Raw genomic sequence first — 23,093 nt, 5'->3', positions numbered from 1 at the left:
ATATTAACCTTTAGGCTGGGTTACACCAACAAAGATGAATTTCATACAATATCAGGTCTCATCAAAGACAAAATTTGATACGAAATGAGTAAATCCAGTTTGAAAATTAGGCAACAAAAGTGGCAGAAATTGCTGCTATTGGTAGTTTAGAAAAAAGTGGCTCCATGTAAACCTGGAAGACCTAACCTAAAGAATTTAATCAAAATGGGAATGCACTGTCACCCCATTTAATTCATAAATTAAATACCGTTTCCACATCCTTGAGATGTTGGAGGTGTGAGAGACGGGAAACACATCATCTGTGTTTCATCTGTATTTTTGTTAAGTAGCTCAGAAAAGCTCTAAGTTCTTCTCCTTTTAGATACATGTTGGTCTTATCTTCCTGAACACCTCCAATACATTTTTTTTCAGTTGGTATCTTTACAAAAGTTTAGGAATGAAAGGAGGAATGTGTCTGAAACGTATAAGTTGAATTTGGTACATTGAACTTTAAAATTTGGGTGCAACAGAGTTAAATGTAAAGGCTCAAATGTAATAATTTCATATTCTTTTGTGCTTATTCATATATTATTATTATTATTTATGTTCGTTAATTTAATTTCTTAGCTGTGAATAGATTGTGTTGTACAGTGCTGCTGCTGTAGAGGAGCAGAAGAAAGGCATTAGGAAACTGCAAAAATGTAAAAATTTTAGCTGAAAGACCAAGCATCCTCCTTCTTCTTCTTAAACATAAAACAGAGCGCAGGCTATCATATGTAGCCAAAAGAGACAGTTTTGAGCTGAAGAATTTAGTTAGCTAATGTCAACAAATGACCATCTCCCAGAACAAAGCAGATTCCAACACAGACTTCTTACCTGTAAACTCTAACAGGTTGGTATCAGGCTTAAAAATGAATCTGTTGGTGGAAAGCAGCTTTAGGTTTTCAGCTTTTAGACTTTTTTGTCCCGCTGCAACTTATTTTAACTCACGTGCGGTGAAGGTGGAGCTGCCTAAGACCTTGTTTTGCTCATGTGTAGAGTTAAAATGACATCTCTGCCATACATAACTGGAATGTGACAACCTGTTTATTAGTCACTTGAGACATATAACTTCCACATGGTCCTATGGGATAGCACCACATAACTTGGACGTATTTGGAACTGCATACAACACAGTCTTTATAGAGACCAGAGCAAAAAAAGTGTCTTCAGATGTTTTGGCTCAGGCAAGAGTCATGTGCTTCAGCTCCTGCATAGTAATAACAACACACAGAGTTGTAAGGAACAGCAGCAGTAAGAAGCATTCAATTATTTATTTCAGTGAATGTATTAATTCTGCACTGGCCAGATAATCATTTTATATAGTGTTTTTGGATCAGTTCTGCCACTATTCAATTCAATTCAATTCAACTTTATTTGTATAGCCCAATATCACAACAAGGTTATCTCAAAGGGCTTTACAGAGTCAGTTAGAGTAAACAACAGTCAAATGAACAGCAAGAAAATGAGTAGTGTCCAGGGCATCCCCCGTCCTTAGACCCTCCTTCTCGGCAAGGAAAAACTCAAAACCCAGTGGGAAAAGGGAGAAACCTCGGGGAGAACCACAGTGAAGGAGAGATCCACTCCCATGGACGGACAGGCTATAGATGCACCAGGACTGATGGACGTCCATTTGCAGATGTAGTTCTAGTCTACAAGGATGCAGTAGGGTGGACACATGGGGGGTCCATCCCGCTGGATGAGACAGGCAGGGGCGAGGAGGCCCATCCACAGTGGTGAGGCCGAGGACGTCCATCCAGACAGGTGGGGGAGGGGGTCAGGACACAGGACAGGGCAGGACACAGATGGGTCAGCGCAGATCCTGCCATCATTGGCTCCCAAGTGGTTACAACTGAAAAAGTAGCCACTCCCCCGGAGGGGAGTGGGGAAAGGGGACATCGGGTGAATAGCACTGCACAAACTAAGTTGGCTAAATATTAAAAATATAAGTGCAGACCAGAATGGTACGTAGAACCAGAAACAGGAGATAGGACTCAGTGCCTGTACTTCCCCCAGCATTCTTGCTCCTAGGGCAGCTTAGACTGAACTGTGGGTTTAGTCTGGTTTGAACTAGCCTGACCATAAGCTTTTTCAAATAGGAATGTTTTTAGCCTGACCTTAAATGTAGAGACTGTGTCGGCCTCTTTAATGTTAACTGGAAGCTGATTCCATAAAACAGGAGCTTGGTAACTAAAGGCTCTAGCTCCTACTGTACTTTTACAGACCCTGGGAACTACCAGTAGACCTGCATTCTGAGAACGAAGGGTTCTGTTGGGATGGTACGGCACCAGAGCATCTCTGAGATAAGAGGGGCCCATACCATTAATGGTGTGGTGCAACTATGTGTTGCACCTTGCTGCTGTACATGTAATACATTGTACATAATTTGAACTATTTTATATACAGTTGGTATTTCAATCTACAACAGGGGTGTCAAACTCATTTTAGTTCAGCAGCCACATACAGCCAAATGTGATCTCATTTGGGCTGAAACCAGTAAAATCATAACATTTTCTCTTTGTTTTAGTGTGAAAAAAGTACAATTACATTCTGAAAATGTGAATAACCTGAGCAACCATGTACAACCTGAAATTTCTTAAGAAAAATAAGTGAAATTTCAACAATATTATTTCTCAGTTTATCATTAACACAACTTACACATCGTAGTGGATCTGCAAATGCACAAAACATTTAGTAACAGGTGTGTACAGAGTATTGTCAAAGTTGCACTTGTTTTTCTTAAGATATTTCAGGTTGTTCTTATTTGTTAAGGTTATGCACATTTTATTGTGAAAGGATAGTTTGTAAATCTAAATATTTTCATAATGTAATTCTACTTTTTTCTCATTAAGCGAAGACAGAAATTTAGAGTTGTCATTATTTATAGGCTGTTTGCTGTTATTTTACTTGAGATCACATTGGTCTGTCTGTGGAACCTGAACTAAAATGAATACAACACATTTGAAGGTTGATATCTTCAGTGTAATTTTTCTACTTTGCAAATTCATTTTGTGGGCCATATTGGACATTTGACGGGAAAGTTTTGGCCCACGAGCTGTAGGTTTGACACATGATCTACAGCAATGCATCATATTCAGTAAGATCATCATACTGTATGTTTGTAGTGTTTCTGTCTTGATAGCACCACATATCTCTAAAGTCAACATTTTATGAACTCTGAATAACAGGCCTATTGTCAGTTTTGTGACAGTCCTAATCCAAAGTGTCAGATAGTCTTTAGCTAATAGGCCTTAGTGTCAGCAAACTTAGATGAAGTTTGTGTTTAATTTCATTTGTGGAGCCCAATATCACAACAAGGTCACCTCACAGGGATTTATAGAATTTGTTGAATATGAAGGTAAGCAACAGTCAAATAATTAGTTAGGTAAACAGTCCATGAAGCAAACTGATTAATGTCCCGGGCATCCCCCATCCTTAGATCCTCCTTCTCGGCAAGGAAAAACTCCAAAAAACCCAGTAGTTGTTAGCCAACTCATTTCTAGGCCAACATGCGAGGATTGCACACTAGCTAAAGGAGCAGAAGAGACCAACTGAAGAACATGGGAGCAAGTCTATGAATTTTTTACAAAAGTCAGCAGAGTCCTTTACAGAGGTCCGTTGACAAGCTGTTATTGAATATGCAACTGAAACAGTCAATTTAAAAACACAGCTGGCAAATATCAACAAATGACTCCCAGTTCAGAACAAAACAAACTCAATAGTCTTCATGGAGGATACACAAGTCTGTGTAAATCTAAGGGATTTAGACTTTTTTTAAGGATGAGTTTTAGTACAGTTGTCCTGTGTGAGGCCGACTGGAGACAAAACTCCCTACAGTTTGTGATGTGATGTCTTGAGATTGGTTTCTGAAATTGCTGACACTCATTCACTCTCAGGACAGCCTCAGTGTGTCTAATGATGCAAAGAAAGATCAAGTGTGGAAGCTTCAGCCATGGTGACAATGTGAAAACCCCTTTCTATGCATACATCCTGAACAATGTCATCCAGGTGATGTTATGGTGCAATTCAAGGGAGATTTTCTAAATTTGATTGTTCAGGTCAAAATTTGATTTTGTTTAAAGTTAACGTGAGCAGAAAAATTGCCAAAAACAACTGATTTATCAAATATGGTACAAAAAAAAAAAGTCATCATGAACAAGATATGGCAAAGCTTTGTTTGGATTTTGTTAAGTCTAATAAACATCTAAATTCAAAGACAAAAAAAATACAATTTTGTTGCTATAGTTTAATCCTTCAGGCTTTATAAACACTGGATCCCACAGTTTATCACAAAGTCAGCACATTTGGAGTTATGTAGTTTTCATTGGAGAGGAAGTAAATGAAAAACTGTAAAGCTGTCAGGCAAAAGGAGTGGAGTACTAGGTATAATATTTTAGAGCTGAAATGATTAGTCAATTCGACTTGAATAAAAAAAATAATTCAGTTACATTTGTCCTGAATCGAAGCTTTGTTTCTTGAAATTTCGCTGCCGCTGAACATTGGTTCCTCTGTTGTGTATCACATGGATGCTTATTAACACCAGGATCAACACAGACAACATGGAGTTTAGCTCAGAGACAAGGACATTGAACATCACTTACTCCTTTAAACTTTTACACAAACATTTCCAATATTTGTGTCAGGGTCCGAGACTAGCGGAACCCAAGTGCGTGTGGTGGTCAACAACAGGAAGACTCGGACAAACGTAAATATGATTAATAGTTTATTAATCCAGAAAATACACTGATGAAAAACAATACTCAGACCAGGAGAACCAAGGGCTTCACCAAACCGGGAGAAAAGACACGACCAGAACTGAGGAAACAGGACCTGAAACACAGCAAATTAGGTATTAGAAAACACACACAGAAAAATGAAACACAAGATAGAAACAGAGGATAAATACACACGATGGTCAGAACACACTCAGAGTTTAACCAACAAAGGCTCAAACACCAGGAAACAACAACAAGGGAAAACGCAAAGCACACCAATACAAGAGAGACCACCTTACCAGTATGGAAGCAAGAACGTTCTGGCACACAGCTCTGGAACTGCAGCGCTTAAAATCAGGTGGAGTGCCTGATTGCAGATCAGCTCCTGGTGTGTGCCATTAACTGGTCAATCACAGACACAGAGGAGAGGGAACAGGAAACAACAAAACCAAACTAAAAGTGGATCATGACAATTTGGCTTTATTTGTTAATAAGTTAGTCAGTTGGATTCAAATGTGTTGAAGTCTGCAGTGCACATGTTGTTTGTAGATGTCATTTGACTTGTTTGTTACCTCCGCCAGGAGGTATTGTGATCACTTTGCTTAGTGTGTTTGCGTGCATGTGTCCGTGCATGCGTGTTTGTTTGTTTGTTAGCAAGATAACTGAAAAAGCTATGGCTGGATTTTCATGAAATTTTCAGGAAATGTTGATACTGGCACAAGGAAGAAATGATTAAATTTTGGTGGTGATCGGGGGGCCCAGATCTGTCTTAGCGGAAGTCTGCGCTCTCCAAGTGCTTTTCTTGTTTTTTTTTGTGTGTGTGTGTATCAAATTGAATTGTAGAAAATAACCCAATAGATTAATAGTTTACAAAACTAATCAATAGCTGCAGCTCTAAAAAGTATAGGGACGTTAAATGTGTGAGCGACCACAGTTCATAGTTCCACTCCACTACTGTTGGGGAAGTTCTATTTTTAGATAATATGTCCTTTGTGCTGTAAGTGTCCGGCTCAGACTGTTCCTGTCAAAAACCTCCAGCAGTATCAATATATTTAGCAGCTTTTGATGATACGACCTTTGAAAACAAACTGAAACCTCAGTCTTGGGCTGTGTGGTGGACTTGGGCTGGGACATGACAGCAGCTGTTTCTTTTCTGCCTGCAGAGTGCAGAGTGAGTGTTGAAGCTTCCAGACCCTCTGCCCACCCTGAATGAAAAGAAGGGGAGGGGGGAGAAAGCAGAGCTGGAGGGAGTGTGTGTGTGTGTGTGTGGGGGGGGTTCGCTGCCTGTTGAGCCCAAGGTGAAAGGGTGCCATGGACCTGCAAATGGAGACGAGGAGCTAACACTCAATCTGGGTCTGCCCATCGGGGGTGGGGGGGTGGGTGTATGTGCACTTTGGATGGGTAGACTGTCTGCCTTCGCTCTAGAGACAGAAGCTCTCTGTTCATTTGCCTCTCTTGTCTTTCCTTCTTTCTCTCCGCTCTCTCAGTTTCCAGCCTTTCCCATCTGTATGTGATTTAGTCACAGGCTCGGGGGAGAGGCAAGTCCGCTAGGGGAGAGGAATCGGGAGGGAGGGAGGGAAAGGGAGGAAGTCTACACAAGTTTGTTTTAGTGGACTTGAGCGCAGGGCCGGGTCTGTAGGCGGGACTGGGTGCCGCATCTGGAGGTCAGAGCAGTGGAAAAGTGAAGCCAGCGGGTGCAGCCGAGCAACGGGAGCTGCCCAGAGGCTTCGCTGTTCAGCCAGAAGACAGTGACAGAGCCCCAGGCAGACGGAAAGGCAGGATCAGCTCCACAAACACACTAACATGGCTGCGAAATGTGTGCCCAGCCTCTGCCTGCTCTGCATCCTCTCAGGGATTGTCTACTCAGCTTCTGCCGCTAGACTTCAGGAGCAACAACAGTCCATTCTCAAAGTAAGAGTTCTTCTTTTTCCTATTTTTTGTGCTGATAAACTACTAACTTGTTTAAGTTCCAAGTTATGGTCTGGTCTGAGGATGAGGCAGGTTTCTGAGTCTGGACATATCTCTGAAGACGTCTGGACTCTGAAAGTCCACACTGGTCCTGCTTTGAGTTCCTGTATGTGCAATGTGTTTGTGTCATCAGAGGTACCCCAAGGCTAAGGCTATTAGTTACTGTCTCCAGCACTGTCATGCCCCCTCCTGCCCCTCCCTCACAGTTCTCTAATAGAAACCAGCTGCCAAACGTTAAGCAACACCCCAGAGAGAAGAACAGCACAATAAAGGCATGGGAAGGCACACAGCGATACAGGTTCCCTTGGCATAGTTTAGGTCAGGATGTCAGCTGTTAGGTCAAACAGTTCATTATTCCTAAGCCAATATTTTAAGTTTTCATGACTAGCATGTTGACTCTGTAATTACTTGACTTTGTAGTAGATGTTATTGTTGAAGATGCAGTCAGTAGTCTAGTGAACATGACACACAGGAATGTATTTAATCTACCAAAATTGGATGACATTGTAAATTACTGAATATCTTCCTAACCAACTTCCATTCTTTTCATGGAACTCTAACCCTAAATAAAATCAGTGTCACATCACAGTCTTAGGGTTAGTGTTATAGCAGGAGAACTAAGGCCAAAGTGCATCGTCAGACTTGAAGATTTTGTGTTTTGTATGTGGTCACATACATCCTAAACTGCTTTAGCTACTTAAAACATGGCCCAAATGTAATCCTGATGAGGTTTAGAGTTAGAGTTATAACAGAAGAAGGGCAAAAAGGCAAGTGTTGAACATCTTCTAGGTCATCTGTTAGTTCTCATCGGCCCAGGTCATCGTTCTTCTTGGTGGTTCTTCTTGATGGTTCTTCTAGGTTAAACTGGACTTGTTTAGCTCTTTTGAAAACATTTTGTCTGTCATCCAAGAGACTTCTTCTGTTCTAATCTTCTAGGTCATCTTGTTTCTGTGTTTATCATGTGGTACACTACACTGGCTCAAATGTAACTTTAACCTGAACTAACTCTAACTTTTTTGTCTTCTCTGCTCTTATTTCTCTTTTATTTTTGTTTTTGTCAGAAGTGTATATTTGCTCCATATGTGCATTTGACTTCCAAAGAACAAGAGTTTATGTTCGACTACAGACCTATAATTTGTGATATTTCAGATACATATGCTCATGCTATAACTGTGTCTTTCAGAAATGACATTCATATGCAGCTTCACTCGGGTTCAACAGAATTAAATGTTAATTCATGGAATTTCTAAGTTGCCAGAAAGTTGATTCTGAATGAAAATGTAAGATGCCGCAGACCATGTATTTTGTCCATCCTAAAGATCCATCGAGTTTGTTTACAGTATCAGCTGGGTTTGACAACAGCATTATTAACCTTTTTGTGGTTGGATTTGAGCATTAACAGGACTTGAGGTTTGGAGAAAGATGCTAAGGTATCATTTATTATAGAAGATGTGATTTTATAAATTACTCTTACCCTATTAAGTAATATTTACTTCAGACCATATTCTTTTCCTAACTCTAACCACTGAGCATTTTATCACCAAGTTGCACCATTAAACCTTTTATTGCTATTTTTACAGCACTTGGCTACGTTTGGTGACAGAGACCAGGTCTTAGTTTGCTTTTGGTCTTTGTACATCTGCTATTCATCCCGAACACCTCCTACATGACAGGACAGAAAATGTATAATTCACTAAGAAATGACATTTCCTTGCAACAAAATCAAGACAGTGTAATTATAACAAAATCTTATGTGAACAGCAGTGTGTTTTTATAAAAATCATCCCATTAAGATGGCATTTGGTTATTACTGTAGCACGCCTTCTGTTGGTGAGTGTGTGCTCTAAATCATAAAGCTGCAAAACAGTAGTTTGCTCACTGGCTTTTAAAAATACTTTTGTTCTTCAAGAGGAGTTCTGTTAAGATAAATAATGCATTGTGGGTTGATCAGTTTCCATTGGTCCTGACTGGTTAAAGTGGTTATGGAGGAAAAACTTGAGTATTAAGTAGACATAAAAAAAACAGGGGTGAAAAGCATCAGTGAATGTAACATAAGACTGAAAATAAAACATACTTTCTAAGATAATATCACGAAGAAATTACAAAAATAGAATGCATCAACTTTCAGTGAGTGTTTTGCTTTGTGTGAACACTTACACCAGTAGATCAGTTTGCACAGGATGGTATTTTCCACCAAACTCACCACCATTCTTGATTGCACTCAGATAAACATTTATGTGATAAAATATGGGACACTGCATCCAAAGCAGATAAGGTTTATGTTAAAAATGTGATGGTATTTAGTTGCCAAACACAGACCTAAACCAAAGCAATTTATGGGATGTTTCTCCATGTCTGAACTTCCCCGGAGAGGAGGCCTCGCCCCTGCAGACAGAACGTCTGCACTTCAGTTATTGAGTTAGGAAGAGATTCTCATGACCCAGGATCGGCCTCATCCTGAAGAGTTAGTATGACTTAGACCAGTCTGAAGGTCACTATAAATACACAACCAACTACAGTGGAAATACCAAGAAGAGATGAGATTCAGTCCTGTTTACATCTTCAATCCACTACAGTGGCCCACTCTGAGAAAATGTGTTCATTGATGCTAACTTAGACTTTTGTTTCTACACTACCCTAGCAACTTTTTTTTATTTTCATAACGCACCTAGCCACACATTTTGCTGCTTTTGAAAGTTGTTTGGAAAGTGGAAATGCTAAAACACTCACATTTTTTGTCTCAATGACACCAGATGATTTTTTTTTCTGCAACACAGTCATATAAACCCATGGTCTGTCTGTAGCTATAAAAGTCAGTGTTGACAACTCAGACACTTTGTTGGTATATTTAGTGATTTTTTCAGAGCCCTCTAGTCTAAAGCAACTAGTGTCAAATTGATCAACATTTTCTGGTGTTAAAACTGAAACTGAAAATTAAAAATGTTCTGGCTAAAAATGTTCATGTTTTACTGTGAATTGTTGTAGTCTCCTAAGTGGACTGTAAGGTTAAAAATCAAACAGAAGAAAATGAAGCTAAAAACTAAACAAATAAATAACTAACCTAAGAAACTCCTCCAGAGTGTCTCTTTTGGGTCACTGTAGCCGGTCCCCAAGCCCAGATACAGGAGGGCAACGAAAGGAAGTCATATATGAACTTCCATTTAATTAGTTGAGTTCTTCTCCAGTTAAAGTACCACCCACTTTTATCGGGAGATTGATCTCCTGCATCAAGACCACAGGACTCTAAAAGAGACAGAACCTGACAACCTCACAAATTCAAGTTGTTACTGATTCTTGACAGAACATACAGATACAGGGACATTTGAATGTGCCTGCATGTTCAGTATCAGTCACATTTTAAGATTATTGTGAAATGAAACTGTTTTTTCCATCTCATGGGCTACAGGGAACAGACATGGTTGCGCAGTTTTGGAGCAGCATGACGACAGAGGGTGTTGACTTTGGATGGCCCTGCACCAGTTCCTGTTTTTATGTGGGATACCCACTATATTTGTTCAACTCTGCATCCCAGTGTGGAATTGTCATGGGTTGTATCACAGAAACACACTGACTTAAAAACCAAAGAAACACATAAACCACAGCTGAATAGTGACAAAGGCAGCTTCACGTGAAAACAGAGGGAGGCTATTTGACATGTTGAATGTCATCTTTGTTCTCCACTGTCGTGGGCACAGTGGGACGGTCGCTCAAATAGTTGACATTACTGAGAGAGCTGGTATATGGAGGACAGCTGAAGATGATGATCAGCTGTTTTATTTACAGGCTAATAACATGGAACATGTTACCACCATGTTTGAAGACACTTCAAGCTGTTGTATGTTACATTTCTCCATTAAATTATCTACAAACAACCAAATCTATGTTATATATTTAGTTGAATTGTGTCATTATATCAGATGTTTCTAATAATGTTCAAACTCAAAAAAAAAAACAAAAAAACAACTCTGTTTATTCATTGTAAAGCTCTGTTTCATTTAATCACTAGACAATGGCACCACATCCTAGTATTTACATAGTAAGCAATGCATCTGACATTGTAATAGTTTACTTTGATCTAGTTTACTACAATGTGTGGCCAGTCACAGATTTTTGCCACTGAGCTCATGTGGGTGGTAACATGATGTTAACAGTTAGTTTACCAATAGAAAAGGCCTCATCAAACAGCAGCATTTAACACAGTGCTGGCTGAAATTACTTGAATCAGTTTCATTAGGATGAAGTGACACAAGTGAATATATATTGTTAAATGTGAATAGAACCTAAATACATTGCCTAAACTGTAAACACGTAATAATTTTGTTTGGGAGACTCCTACATTTAATATTTCACTAAAAAGAAATGATATTAATATAAAAAAGGAAAAAATATAAAAGGAGATGATGGTACTACTTTGTAGAACTGAATCAACCACAGTGCTTTTAATTATTATGCAGGAGTTGAGGTATAATGAGCCTCTTTAAGAACTGAGAGCAAGATGACACCAAGAAATGCATTTTCTGACACCTTTACAGCAACAGTGAACAGGCGAGGACATGGACATCAAACTCATTTTTTCCACATTCAGCCCAATAGGAAGTGGACTCTATAGCTCTAAAGTGGACTGAACCAGTAAAATAAAAACCTGATAGTGTCGACTCCAAACGTTTCTCTATGTACTGTATTAGAATGAAAAAATAAAACTGCATTACAAAAGTGTTTACATTTACAAACTATCCCTTAAAAATGTGAATAACATGAACAACCATGAACAAACTGAAATTTCCTAAGAAAAATAAGTGCAATTTTAATAATATTATGCCTCATCTTCTCATTTACATTTGTGCATTACAACTTACAGATCACAGTGGATCTACAAATACACAAAAGATTTAATAACAGACATAATATTGTTAGAATAACGCTTCTCAAGATATTTCAGGTTGTTCATGTTTGCTCAGGTTAAAAATGTAAACATTTTCATGTAATTTTACTTTTTTACACTAAAACAAAGAGAAAGAAAGATTTGGAGTTGTCATTATTTATTAGTTATTATGTTGTTATTTTATTGATTCGACCCACTGAGATCATATTGGGCTGAATGTTGCCCTTTTGACATTGTTAATATTATCTGTGTAATTTTTGCATTTCACAAACTCATCAATGGGCCGGATTGAACCCTTTGGCGGGCTGGTTTTGGCCCACAGACCATATGTTTGACACCTCTGGGTTAGGACATGCAAAGTAACTGTGCTGCTTTTTTTTTAAAATAGTTTTATAACCTGTAATTCCTATCTTTCACTATGGTAAACACTAACAAAATGAAAATGAAAAGCAATGATTAAAGTCGGCTTGTTTATGCCCTTTACACATGACAGTGGACATGTTGCGAAACATTTTTCTCTTTGTTTGCGACTGTCATCCACACATAAATAGCGCTGGTTTGTCTTAGCTTTTGTTGCTGTCTTTAGTCAGTTTGTGTACAGGTATAGTCTGGTTGTGTGGACAGATTAACCCATAAAGAGCCAAACATCCACAAACGATCGAAAACATCTACTGATCTGAAGTGTTTAATAACTTTTCAACCACTAATCCTATTAATATTGTGAAATTATTCAGGTAAAAATCTTTCCATGGTCATCAGATATGACCCATTTGGATGTTCAGAGGCTCTGTAGTTACCGTGGAAACACTGTCATCTTCTACAACACTGATTCACTAGTAAAACTCATGGAGTTGGATCAATGACAGTGGATGGACCCACTGGGTTTATGTTCTGTTAATGATATATTTTGTTGAAAAAGTCACTTTTTCCTCATTTTTTTCTGTTTTGATATAATGACCTTTACATTTACTCTGAGCTTTTATGAACATCTACATGATCAGTAAAGTAAATATAGGAAAATATCTGATTTTCATTGAAAAATGCAAAATACAGAGGATAATCATCATAAATAGTAATAAATCACCTGGGAAAGACAAAAAAATCATTTGAAAGCTGTGACATAAATAGTTGTGGGTCTTTAAGGATTTTAGGGAAAATTCTTTGTTTCCTAAATATGCAAATGAAAACATGACTAACATGGGCATAATCCTGTTCTTCCAGACTGTTGGGTTGTATTAGTGCTACTTCAGATGCATTCCTCTCACTTTAGAGACATCTGAAGATCTGCATGTCCTACGTCCTCACCATCTGCTGCATTCCCCCTCCCCACATCCGTCTAACCCCCCCATCCTGTGTATACACACTCTGCAGCTGCTTGACCCATCACAGACTGTCACAGAGCTAATGGGTCTGAACCAGTTCAAAAGTGTTTTAAGTAGCCCTACAAATGGTAAACAGCACCGGCCGGCTGTGGTTTACTACTGCGCCTGGGTCAAAAGTTTGTGTTTTGTGGCTCTGTTTATATCATTGGGGAGATTTTCAGGATGTGTGTACATGAAATGTCAACACAATGAGTCTATAAAGTAATGATGGATGGGACTGATATCAGTGTATTTTCACTTTGGAAAAGCACCAGGAAAAGGTTATGGAGTGTGAGGGGACTGTGAAAAGCATTGCTATCCACAGGATGTTCCACAGTCAGCCTACAGAACCCTGTCTTTGTCTCACAGTCCATCTGCGAATAAATCAAAGGAAAATATGACTCACAAGTAGCCATAAAGCTCTGTATGTCTGAGGAATGTTCCATCTCCAGGCTTTTCTGGATGCACTGCATTAATGTCTACTTGACTGAGTGGAACACGGGGTCAAATGCCGAAGGTCTTCCAGACGCCTGAGAACAAAGTGCTATTGTCCGCCTCAGTGAATAGTGTTGCTTCAAATGTTTAAAGATGTAAGAGGGGTTCTGGGATCTGACATCACACTATCCTGAGAAACGCCACCAGACAAACATCAGACAGGATGCAGCTTTTCAGCTCACATTCTGTAACAAGGAGGTAATACCACTATTCAGAATAGATCCTTTCATTTTGTGCAAAAAATAAAAGTTAACCCTTAAAGACCCAAACAGCCACCTCCAACCAAAAGCATCTACTGATTGAAAATGTTTAATACCTGTTGATCCACTAGTCCTATCAATACATGTGAATAATTGAGGTAAAAGACAACAGAGACAGGTGTTAATGCTAATGCCAACAAATGACCATGTCCTAGTGAAAAACAGAATGTTTACTATCAAATGGGTTGGTACATCCAGAAATTAACAACTAAAACTACATTAAATTAGGCACTTGGTCCTTGTTGTGGTAAACTTGATATTGGTAATGAATTTTATCAATACATTTTAAAATGACAAGCAATTAAAAAAAAAAAAAAAATTCTGTATGGTTGAAATACTGCTGTATTACGTAACCCTCAAAGACCCAGACCATCTACTGATGTAATGTTTAATACCTGTTGATCCACTAATCCTATCAATACATGTAAATAATAGGTGTAAAATACAGTTTGACATCTTTTCATGGTCATCAGATATGACCCATTTGGACGTTCAGAGGCTCCGTAGTGAACATGGAAACACCGTCATCTTCTACAACATTGATTCACCAGTAAAACCCATGGAGTTGGATTAATGACAGTGAATGGAGACACTTCGGCTGCGTTCAGACTGCAGGCAAATGTGGCCCAAATATGATTTTTTGCCCATATGTGACCTGTATCCAATCTGTTAAAGACAGTTTGAACAGCACAAATCTGACCCAGGCCACTTTCAAATGTGGTCCTAAATCCGATATGTATCTGATATTTTGCAATGCGACTTTAGTCTGAACGGCCGGGTCACATTTGCCCAACCTTTACGTCATTGAAATGCAATAAACGTCGCAATTCAGCATCCCAAGAGTTTCTATTCCATAAACACAGTGTGTGCCTGCGTGGTCACATCTTGCTTCAGGACCTCTTTAGCGCATGCAGTCACTTCAGGGTTGCATTCAGTTCATACTAAAAACTGATAGAAGTTGCATTTAATGTGTAATATGAACGAGCACAAAAAAATCTGATTTCATCAAGAAGTCCGAATTGCGCATTAAGACCTGCTGTCTGAACTTAGCCTACATTTTATGTTCCTTTATTGATATCTTTGCTGAAAAAGTCCCTTTTTCTTCAGTTTGATAACATGTGACTAACAGTTGGCGTTATCCTTGCTCGCCTGTACAGTGTCAGGTTGTCTTATATGATGACAGGGTAGTAAACTGCAGAAAATGACATGACATTAGACGGTGTCCTCCATCTGCAGAAGTCTTGTTTTGAAAATGCAATAAACAAGTCTCCACAGTTAGTAACCCTACTGTGCATTGTATAATAACTGTAATTTTGGCGTCTTAGGGTGTTTTCATAGTTTAACCTATAAAGTGATTCACCATCTGCTGTATTCTATAGGTATAATTGATGGGTTGGTGTGCAGAGTTTGCTGGGTCACTGTCACATTAAACCTTAAAGACCCACAACTATTTATGACTATGCAACTATGCAACATTAGCATTTTGGATTCTGCCAGATTTCTCCATCTGCCAACCTGCTCTGAGGTGTTTCTGAGGAGATTCCATTGTGACTCAGTGGATGTAATAACAGTTTGCTTGTGATTTCAGTCAATATTCTCCTCATTTTCTACACTGCAACAAAATTATGACTGGATCTGGATGGTTGTACAGTTGTTGTTTATACTTTTCCAGAATGATAATGGGTTCTGTCAGATCACTAAGACAAAGTGTGATATGCAAGGCTAAGGAAAGTGTTGTTAATGTCACAAACTAAAATCAATACAAATATTTCACAATGGAATGTAACAACACTGTGATAAAGCTTTAGTAGAAGTCCTGTGATAACTTAAGTCACTAGATTTGGATAAAATGATGTAACAGTCCAGCTGATACATGTTGATATATCTTAGTCTTAGTTGCCTGTTAAAGCTGACATAACTCCACTTTCATGACTGAAAACAGGTGATTTTGTGCAGTTTTTTTGTGCTTTTCATACTACATGTTCTGTGAGCCTGTACCTAGTATTTGCGGCAAAATCCATATGTGAAAAATGCTTTTAGTTGAGTTACAGAAATTGTGTACCAGCTCAAGACAAGTTATTCTGCAGATGGGAGAAACCAAGACCAGCTGATTCCTTGTATCTGCTTCGTCCATTAGCCTTTGACCGAAATACTTTGAGCTGTGATGTAACCAAATGGTCCAGATTTGACTACACTATTCCCCTTCTATAACTGTGAGGATATCACTGGCTCACTCTCTTTGCTGTCTTTACCAAAGGACAAATAGTGGCTCTCATATGTATAACCTGAACCAATGAGCTGCTGAGCTGTTTCACAGTTTGACTTAAAGGTGAGGTAGGAGATCTTGGAAAAGCAGTTCGAGCAAAGTGCATTTTGAAAATACACAATTCAAAAGTCCAAACCCCTTTCTCCAGACATCCCCCCGAAACCACGCCTCCAGAGTACTTGCATGCACAGTGCTTGTTCCTGAGGGTTCACGAGGGCTGCATAACATCAGTTCATCTGAACCCGGCTCTGGCTTGTGGATCCATGCGTACCTCATTCAGTCTCCTCCAACACCCCCTCTCTTACAGAACAGCCCCAATTCATACCTATCTGGTAAACGTTACATTTCCTACTGATTTATGTTCGTGACAAAACAATTTGCCGGTGCACTTTCCATCCTAATATAGCTAATACAGCCAAGCTCTGGCTCTGGCTTCATTTCCTGTACAAGTGCTCCAAACCTCTGAGAACACACGATTCATGCACGAAGAGGGGTATGCGCAGAGAGGGGTGGGACAAATGGCAGTTGAGTTTGATAGACATATCACTGTTGAATCATTTCGATGGGCCAGTTAAAATGATTGGATGGTGTTTTTTCAGTCCTGTCCATTCTACAGGTGACTGAATTGTTTTATTTTTGTGTTACAGCATTTATTTAATTGGTTGTAATCGGGGTGTGAACGGGATTTTAAGCAATATAGTAAAAAATGCTCCAGGAAAGCATCTCCTACTCCATCTTTAATATATAAATGTTTGTGTTCCTACTGCAGGTGTGTGCTAAAGGCTATTTCCTGAGTGAGAAAAGCATCTGCTTACCATGTAACTGCAAAGGCCATGCAGACTACTGTGAAGACATCACTGGGATTTGTATAGTAAGTTTTCATTTGTTGATTTCAGTATCAGAAATCAGTACAGAAACTGCTTTATTCATGTGTGTTACTGATCATCTCCTGTAACATTTCCTTTTTCAGAACTGCAGAGACCACAGTACAGGTGATTTCTGTGAGGTGTGTGAGGACGGCTACATGCTGGCTCCAAGCCGAGACGGACGCCATACCTGCAAACCCTGCGCCTGCCCTCTCTCCGTCCCCTCAAATAAGTAAGTCTGACTGTTCTTGTTTTTCTGCTGCATGTTGGCAAGCACTGTGTAATCTCTGAAATACTTTCCTGTGTGTCCGTCCAGCTTCGCGGTGCACTGTGACAGAGGAGGTGCCGTCCTGCGGTGCAAGTGCCAAGAGGGCTACGCCGGACAGTTCTGTGAGAGGTCAGAGCTGAGACATGTCTGAGCCAGTCAGGAGATCATGTGAACACCGAGCAGACGTTTGGAGACAGACATGGACATGCAACCAGACTGAAAATATGGAAGTGATAGAAGACTGATGTTTTGTCAAGCTCTTGTTTTTAGCACTGATGCCACATTAACACTTTCGTTGCTAGATTTAGCAATGTTTCAGACCACCTTAGCAACTTTTTTCCAAAAGCTCATAGCAACTTTTTTACTACTACTACTTTTGAAATTTGTTTGAAAACTTTTAGCAACTTTTGAAAAGTGACTCAAACACTAAAACACACATTTTTTCCTCTAAATGACACCAAATGATGTTCTCTGTCCCAGTCATATAAACCCACGGTCTGTCTGTAGCTGGAAAAGTCAGTGTTTCACGCTTAGACAGTTTGTTGGTATATTTAATGTTTTTTCAGAAGACCTCTTTAGAGACTCTTTATCAAAAAAGCCACTTGTGACAAATCTGTACCCATTTTCTGGTGTTGTTGGAGATTTTTGGAGACTGACATGAAAACACGTATCGTTGTTTCTATAAAACAAATCACGGTATATAAATCAGTCCCATTGACATTGACAGTTTTCTTTATTGTCTCTTTTTGGTCAATTTTTGATTGTTAATGTAGACTGAAAATTAAAAATGGTCTGTGATTAAGGTTAAAAACCTAACAAAATTTAAGAAAATGAAGCTAGAAACTAAACGAACAAACAAATAACTAACCTAAGTAACTCCTCCAGTATCTCTTTTGGGTCACTTTACCCGGTCTCTGAGCCCGGGTAAAGGAGGACGCTTGGAATTGACAAGGTATAATTCATTTGTAGTTCTAAACATATTTAGGGTGTTCTTATAGTCACGTTTTGTCTGCAACACAATGTTATTCCTACATTGTTCATTACAATTACATGTAAATTTATGATTATACAAATTAGATAATCACGTCATTTAGCAACTTTTAGGAACAATAATAGTTACTTTCCTCACTGAAGATTTGGTAACACTGGTTGTTAGACTCCACAATTTGATTTCTTTTCACATGTGCTGGAGAGTGCACATGAACAACAGAATGAATTGTTTCTTTTTTTTTTTTTTTTTTTAATTAAGATTTTGGGCATTTTTGCCTTTACTAGAGATAATAGATAGTAGAGACCTAAGATAAGAGATGCAGCAAAGAACCTGAACCCAGTTCAATCACTGAAATGTATAACTCACTCTTGTGCACTTACCATGATCCCATTCTGCACTGCATGCATGAAGGCACACCCTAATATATAGGTTATTTAAACTCAGATTAAACTCAGATTAGTAACTTAATAAAGCATAATTTATTCAAAGAAAGTATATTAGAAAGAGCTTTGGACAAATAAATCAAAAGGATTGTAGCCACGGGAAGTTTTTTTAAATTCGTCTGTGAAGCGATATTGTTATTCATCTGCAGTTTCTCCCGTTCAGGTGTGCTCCTGGTTACTATGGAAACCCAATGGCTGTTGGTAACTCCTGCAAGAGGTGTGACTGTAATGGCAACTCGGACCCAAACCTGATCTTCAGTGAGTGCCACAATGTGACGGGCCACTGCCAGCATTGCTGGGGCAACACCGCCGGCGCCAACTGTGAGAGGTGTGCCTCTGGTTTCTACGGCGATGCCATCACCGCCAAGAACTGCAGAGGTGGGGGCAACAAGTTCATATTTAGTCAGAGGGAAGGAAAAGAATGACATTTTAATGGTCCAAGATTATGCTCGGTGAAGACACTGTTGTTGCTTTATGTTCAGTGAAATCCCAACTCTTCCACTTGTGCAGCTTGAGCCGGTTCTAAAGCTTGGAAAATTGATATAGTATGTTGACACAGTTGTTCTGGCTCAATACTAAACCATACCATACATCAGTGACAGCAGTTGAGCATTCTGCCTGATCCCTGTAGCCCAGCACATAATATAACAGCATTTAACACTCAGCAACATGGGACAATTTTAAGGTATGGCATGTAACAGGTTGAGATTAAAAAGGACTACAGTTATGCTCTATATTTTGTTGAGCTGTGTATGCACATTATATCACATGTTTCCAACAAGTCAAACTCAGAGATGTCCATAATGTTATCAGATTTAACATCCCACCTCCTTTGATTACCTTTCAGTGGTGTCATATCCCCTTCACAGTATTAACCGATTAAGACTCAGTGCTACTTTTGTGGCAGTTCTCAAATGAATTTTTCTCTCCATTTAACCTTTCTCAAGTGATTTATCACCATTTATTACAACGTTATCCTCTGTATTTTGCATTTTTCAATGTAAATCATGTATTTTTACCTCCACCAAGGAATGGCAGAGGTTATTTTTTCATCAGGGTTTGTCTGTTTGTTTGTGTGTCTGTTAGCAAGATAACTCAGAAAGTTATGGATGGATTTTGATGAAATTTTCAGGAAGTGTTGATACTGGCACAAGGAACAAATGATAAAATTTTAGTGGTGATCGGAAGTGGGGGGGGGGTGATCTGCCTTGGTGGAGGTCTGTGGTCTCCGAGTGCTTTTCTAGTCCTATATTTCATCCACTGATCATGTAGATGTTCATTAAAATTCAGAGTAAATTCAAAGGTTATTATATCAAAACAGAGAAAACTGAAGAAAAAATGACTGTTTCAGCAGAGATATCAATAACTGAACATAAAAAAACAAGCGCGCCCATCCACTGTCATTGATCCAACTACAGTCTACTCTCGTTATACCGCCAACTTCCGTTCGCGGCCAAATTGGCGGTATAGCGAAAATGGCGTTACAACGGGTTGCGTCCATAATGTGCATGTCTTTACTATATGATGTCTATGCTGCCTCCGTTAACCCGTTCTAATTGCGTTTCTAAATAAATCTTGATTCTGTTATGTTGTAAGGCAGGGATCGGCAACCTTTAACACTCAAAGAGCCATTTCGACCCGGTTTCCACGGAGAAGACAACACTGGGAGCCGCACCTCGGAGGTGCCGCGCCACGCCGCTGGCAGTATAACGGTCGGGAAATCAATGGTATAAGTGTTGTTTGTGCATGGAACTGGGCTGGCGGATGGCGATAAGCGGAAATGGCGGTATAACGGCGGGCGGTTTAACGAGAGTAGACTGTACATGGGTTTTACTGGTGAATCAATGTTGTAGAAGGAGATGGTGTTTTCATGTTCACTACGAAGCCTCTGAACGTCCAAATGGGTCATATCTGGTGACCATGAAAAGATGACAAACTATATTTTACACCAGTTATTTACATGTATTCCTAGGGTTAGTGGATCAATAGGTTTTAAACTGTTTACATCAGCAGATGCTTTGGGTCTTTGAGGGTTAAGTATAGTAGTGTGTAAGTATTTCAATCACACAGAATTTTTAAAATAATTGCATGCCATTTTACAAATAACTAATAAATTTCAACATCAATATCAAGTTCACTATAACAAGGACAGAGTGCCTAATGTGATATAGTTTTACTTGCTAACTTCTGAACTTACCAAGTCAACTCAACTAATTCTAAACATTTTGTTTTGTGCTGGGACATTTGCATGGTCATTTGTTGACATTAACTATCTGGGCTTCTTCTGTGTAACACCTGTCTTGGTTGTCTGCATACATGATAACACCCTGTAGTGCCTCTCCTCTGCTCTTCTGCAGTGGTAACAGTTTACAACATTAGCTACATAAAAATGGAGTAGGCTAACGTCAACAAATGGCATCAATAAATGTAATACGTGTAAAACTTTAAAACAGAGTAATATCTGCCTGAGTCCCAACAGATAGATTTTCATTTGTTTAGGTCATGAAAATACCTGCCATGGTCCTACGCTACTTCTTGCCATCATCAAGCCACATGTTTTACTATTGTTTTGATTGAGGACCCAGAGCAGCAATGACTTGCATTAAAATTGAATAGGCTGTATGTAATGTCTGTGTGTAATGTTTCACTGTAATGTTTCACTGTCATGTACTTAAACATCTAAATCTAATCCTCAATCTGCACTACGGAAAAACAAGACAAGGTCACAGTCAGGATGTGGGATTACCGTATGTCTTTTCAGGGCCCTGGGAGTCCAAAAATAACCAGTTCCATTTTGCTCGTGACATAATTTGACCGCTAACATTCTGATCTCTGCATGTGTCCTGTGTTCTTTACAGAGTGCGAGTGCAACAAATGTGGCACCTCATCATGCGGCGACAGGACAGGAGTGTGTCACTGTAAACCAGGCGTCACCGGACGATTCTGTGACCAGTGTGAGGTAACCCAAACCACGTGACCACGCCAAGTTTCTCAGGAAGCTTTGGTTTCAGATCCTGGCCCATTTCTCCTAGCTCTTTTCCACCGTGGCAGAGCCTTTTCTAATCAGTCAAATCACAAAGGCCCTCATATGAATGTACTGAAATTGAGAACATTTTGAAGTATTGCTGAGATATTTTTTTCTAAATGTGTAGATGTTGTGCACCACAGGGATCTATACTGGGTGCAGTCATGTTAGTGTTGCATATGCTTCTACTCACCCACATTACGCAACACTGTGTGAGATGACATCATTGCAGTGGTGGGCCGCCAGGGTCAGCAAGGCCTTCTCTTTTGGCGTAGGTATCATCAGAAACGCTGACCTACATTTACAACCTAAATTGTAATATTTGCTCCATGAAATTGTATTAATTTATTCTCAATAGATGATTCTCTTAATTTCTTAGCGTTCCTCTTGACTGCACTGCTTCCAGTACGTGTATGTGGATGTAAGATATTTTGTCCAATCAGATTTCAGTATCTATGTGTTGTCAGGGTGAATCTAATTTGCCCTAGACCTTCAAAATGAGTAGTGAAGGCTCATGTAACTTAAACTGTATAGCATCGAGACTGTTTCTTTAACCAATCAGATTTCAATTTCACCTCCCGGGGCCAGCTAGCTGGCCCTCAATGTCGTCAGCATTTATCCTTCCTCTATGGGATAAGGAAACTGTCAAAAAGATTAGTGTGCATAAGCTGCATAGACTGCAGAATCCATGCCAGCGCCTCAATATTTGCCCACTGTCTCTCATTTCATGGTCAGTCTGTGGAATCAATGGATCCTCTGCTCGATAGATAAATGCTTGTGAAGTGGTGACGTGTTTTTGACAGTAGAGTCACATTGGTGAATTTGTATTTGTGATGGAGAAAGCATAATCGTAAAGTTGGATTTTGTGTTTGTGATTCTTGTTGTCAAAAGTACAGTCATTCATATTCTGACGGATAAAATACAGGGTGAGTCAGAAAAAACGCTCTTTCCATTTAAAGAAATTGTACTGCTAAAACGGAAACACTGATTTTTCTTTTGACCATACAGTCATATTGATGTGGTTATTGAGCATGTCTGGTGATGTAGTCATAGATTTATTGCATTGCATAAGAGAGAGAAGGTCCATTGTTTATTGGGCACTGAAATACCTGCCAACACAATGTATGCCACAGTGAACAAACTTGAAATTGACAACAATTACAGGAGTCGGGGCTTTGCTTTCACACTCAGGACATAGGCCTACATGACAGTGCCCAGGGAGTTTTCATCATGGCAAGACCACAGCGATTGCAGGTATTACTTCCTCATCGAGTTGTCTGTTTGGGTCAGGAGAGAGAGTGGCCACCTAGATCCCCGGACTTGACCCCCCTTGATTTTTTCTTGTGGGGGTATCTTAAAAACCGTGTGTATCAGACTGTTCCACAAACTCTTCAGGAACTCCGAAATCGCATCACGGCTGAAATCCAAGCCCTACGACGAACACGAATGGCAAGAAGAGCTGTGTTAGAGATGCGACAACGAGCACAGATTTGCATCAATCTGAACGGTAGCCAGGTTGAAGGTCGTGCCGGACG

At 39.5% G+C, this 23,093-nt stretch overlaps 1 protein-coding gene across 2 annotated transcripts in view; it reads left to right on the top strand.

Annotated features, from left to right (window-relative positions):
• The first annotated feature begins 6,352 nt into the window (after positions 1-6,352).
• The window catches only part of lama4 (laminin, alpha 4), a 71,866-nt gene continuing 55,125 nt past the window's right edge, over positions 6,353-23,093 (top strand). For both annotated transcript variants that reach the window (XM_030127945.1, XM_030127944.1), the window contains exons 1-6: positions 6,353-6,644; positions 16,735-16,836; positions 16,936-17,063; positions 17,148-17,228; positions 18,697-18,911; positions 21,392-21,492. In XM_030127945.1, coding sequence (XP_029983805.1) covers positions 6,537-6,644; positions 16,735-16,836; positions 16,936-17,063; positions 17,148-17,228; positions 18,697-18,911; positions 21,392-21,492 — 735 coding nt within the window. In that variant the 5' untranslated portion in view covers positions 6,353-6,536. The remainder of the gene's footprint in view (positions 6,645-16,734; positions 16,837-16,935; positions 17,064-17,147; positions 17,229-18,696; positions 18,912-21,391; positions 21,493-23,093) is intronic.

This window comes from Sphaeramia orbicularis, chromosome 24 (assembly GCF_902148855.1).
Source record: "Sphaeramia orbicularis chromosome 24, fSphaOr1.1, whole genome shotgun sequence".
NCBI classification, from domain to species: Eukaryota; Metazoa; Chordata; class Actinopteri; order Kurtiformes; family Apogonidae; genus Sphaeramia; species Sphaeramia orbicularis.
The sequence above is the reverse complement of the archived record's forward strand: the minus strand, read 5'-3'. Positions and strand labels throughout refer to the sequence as shown.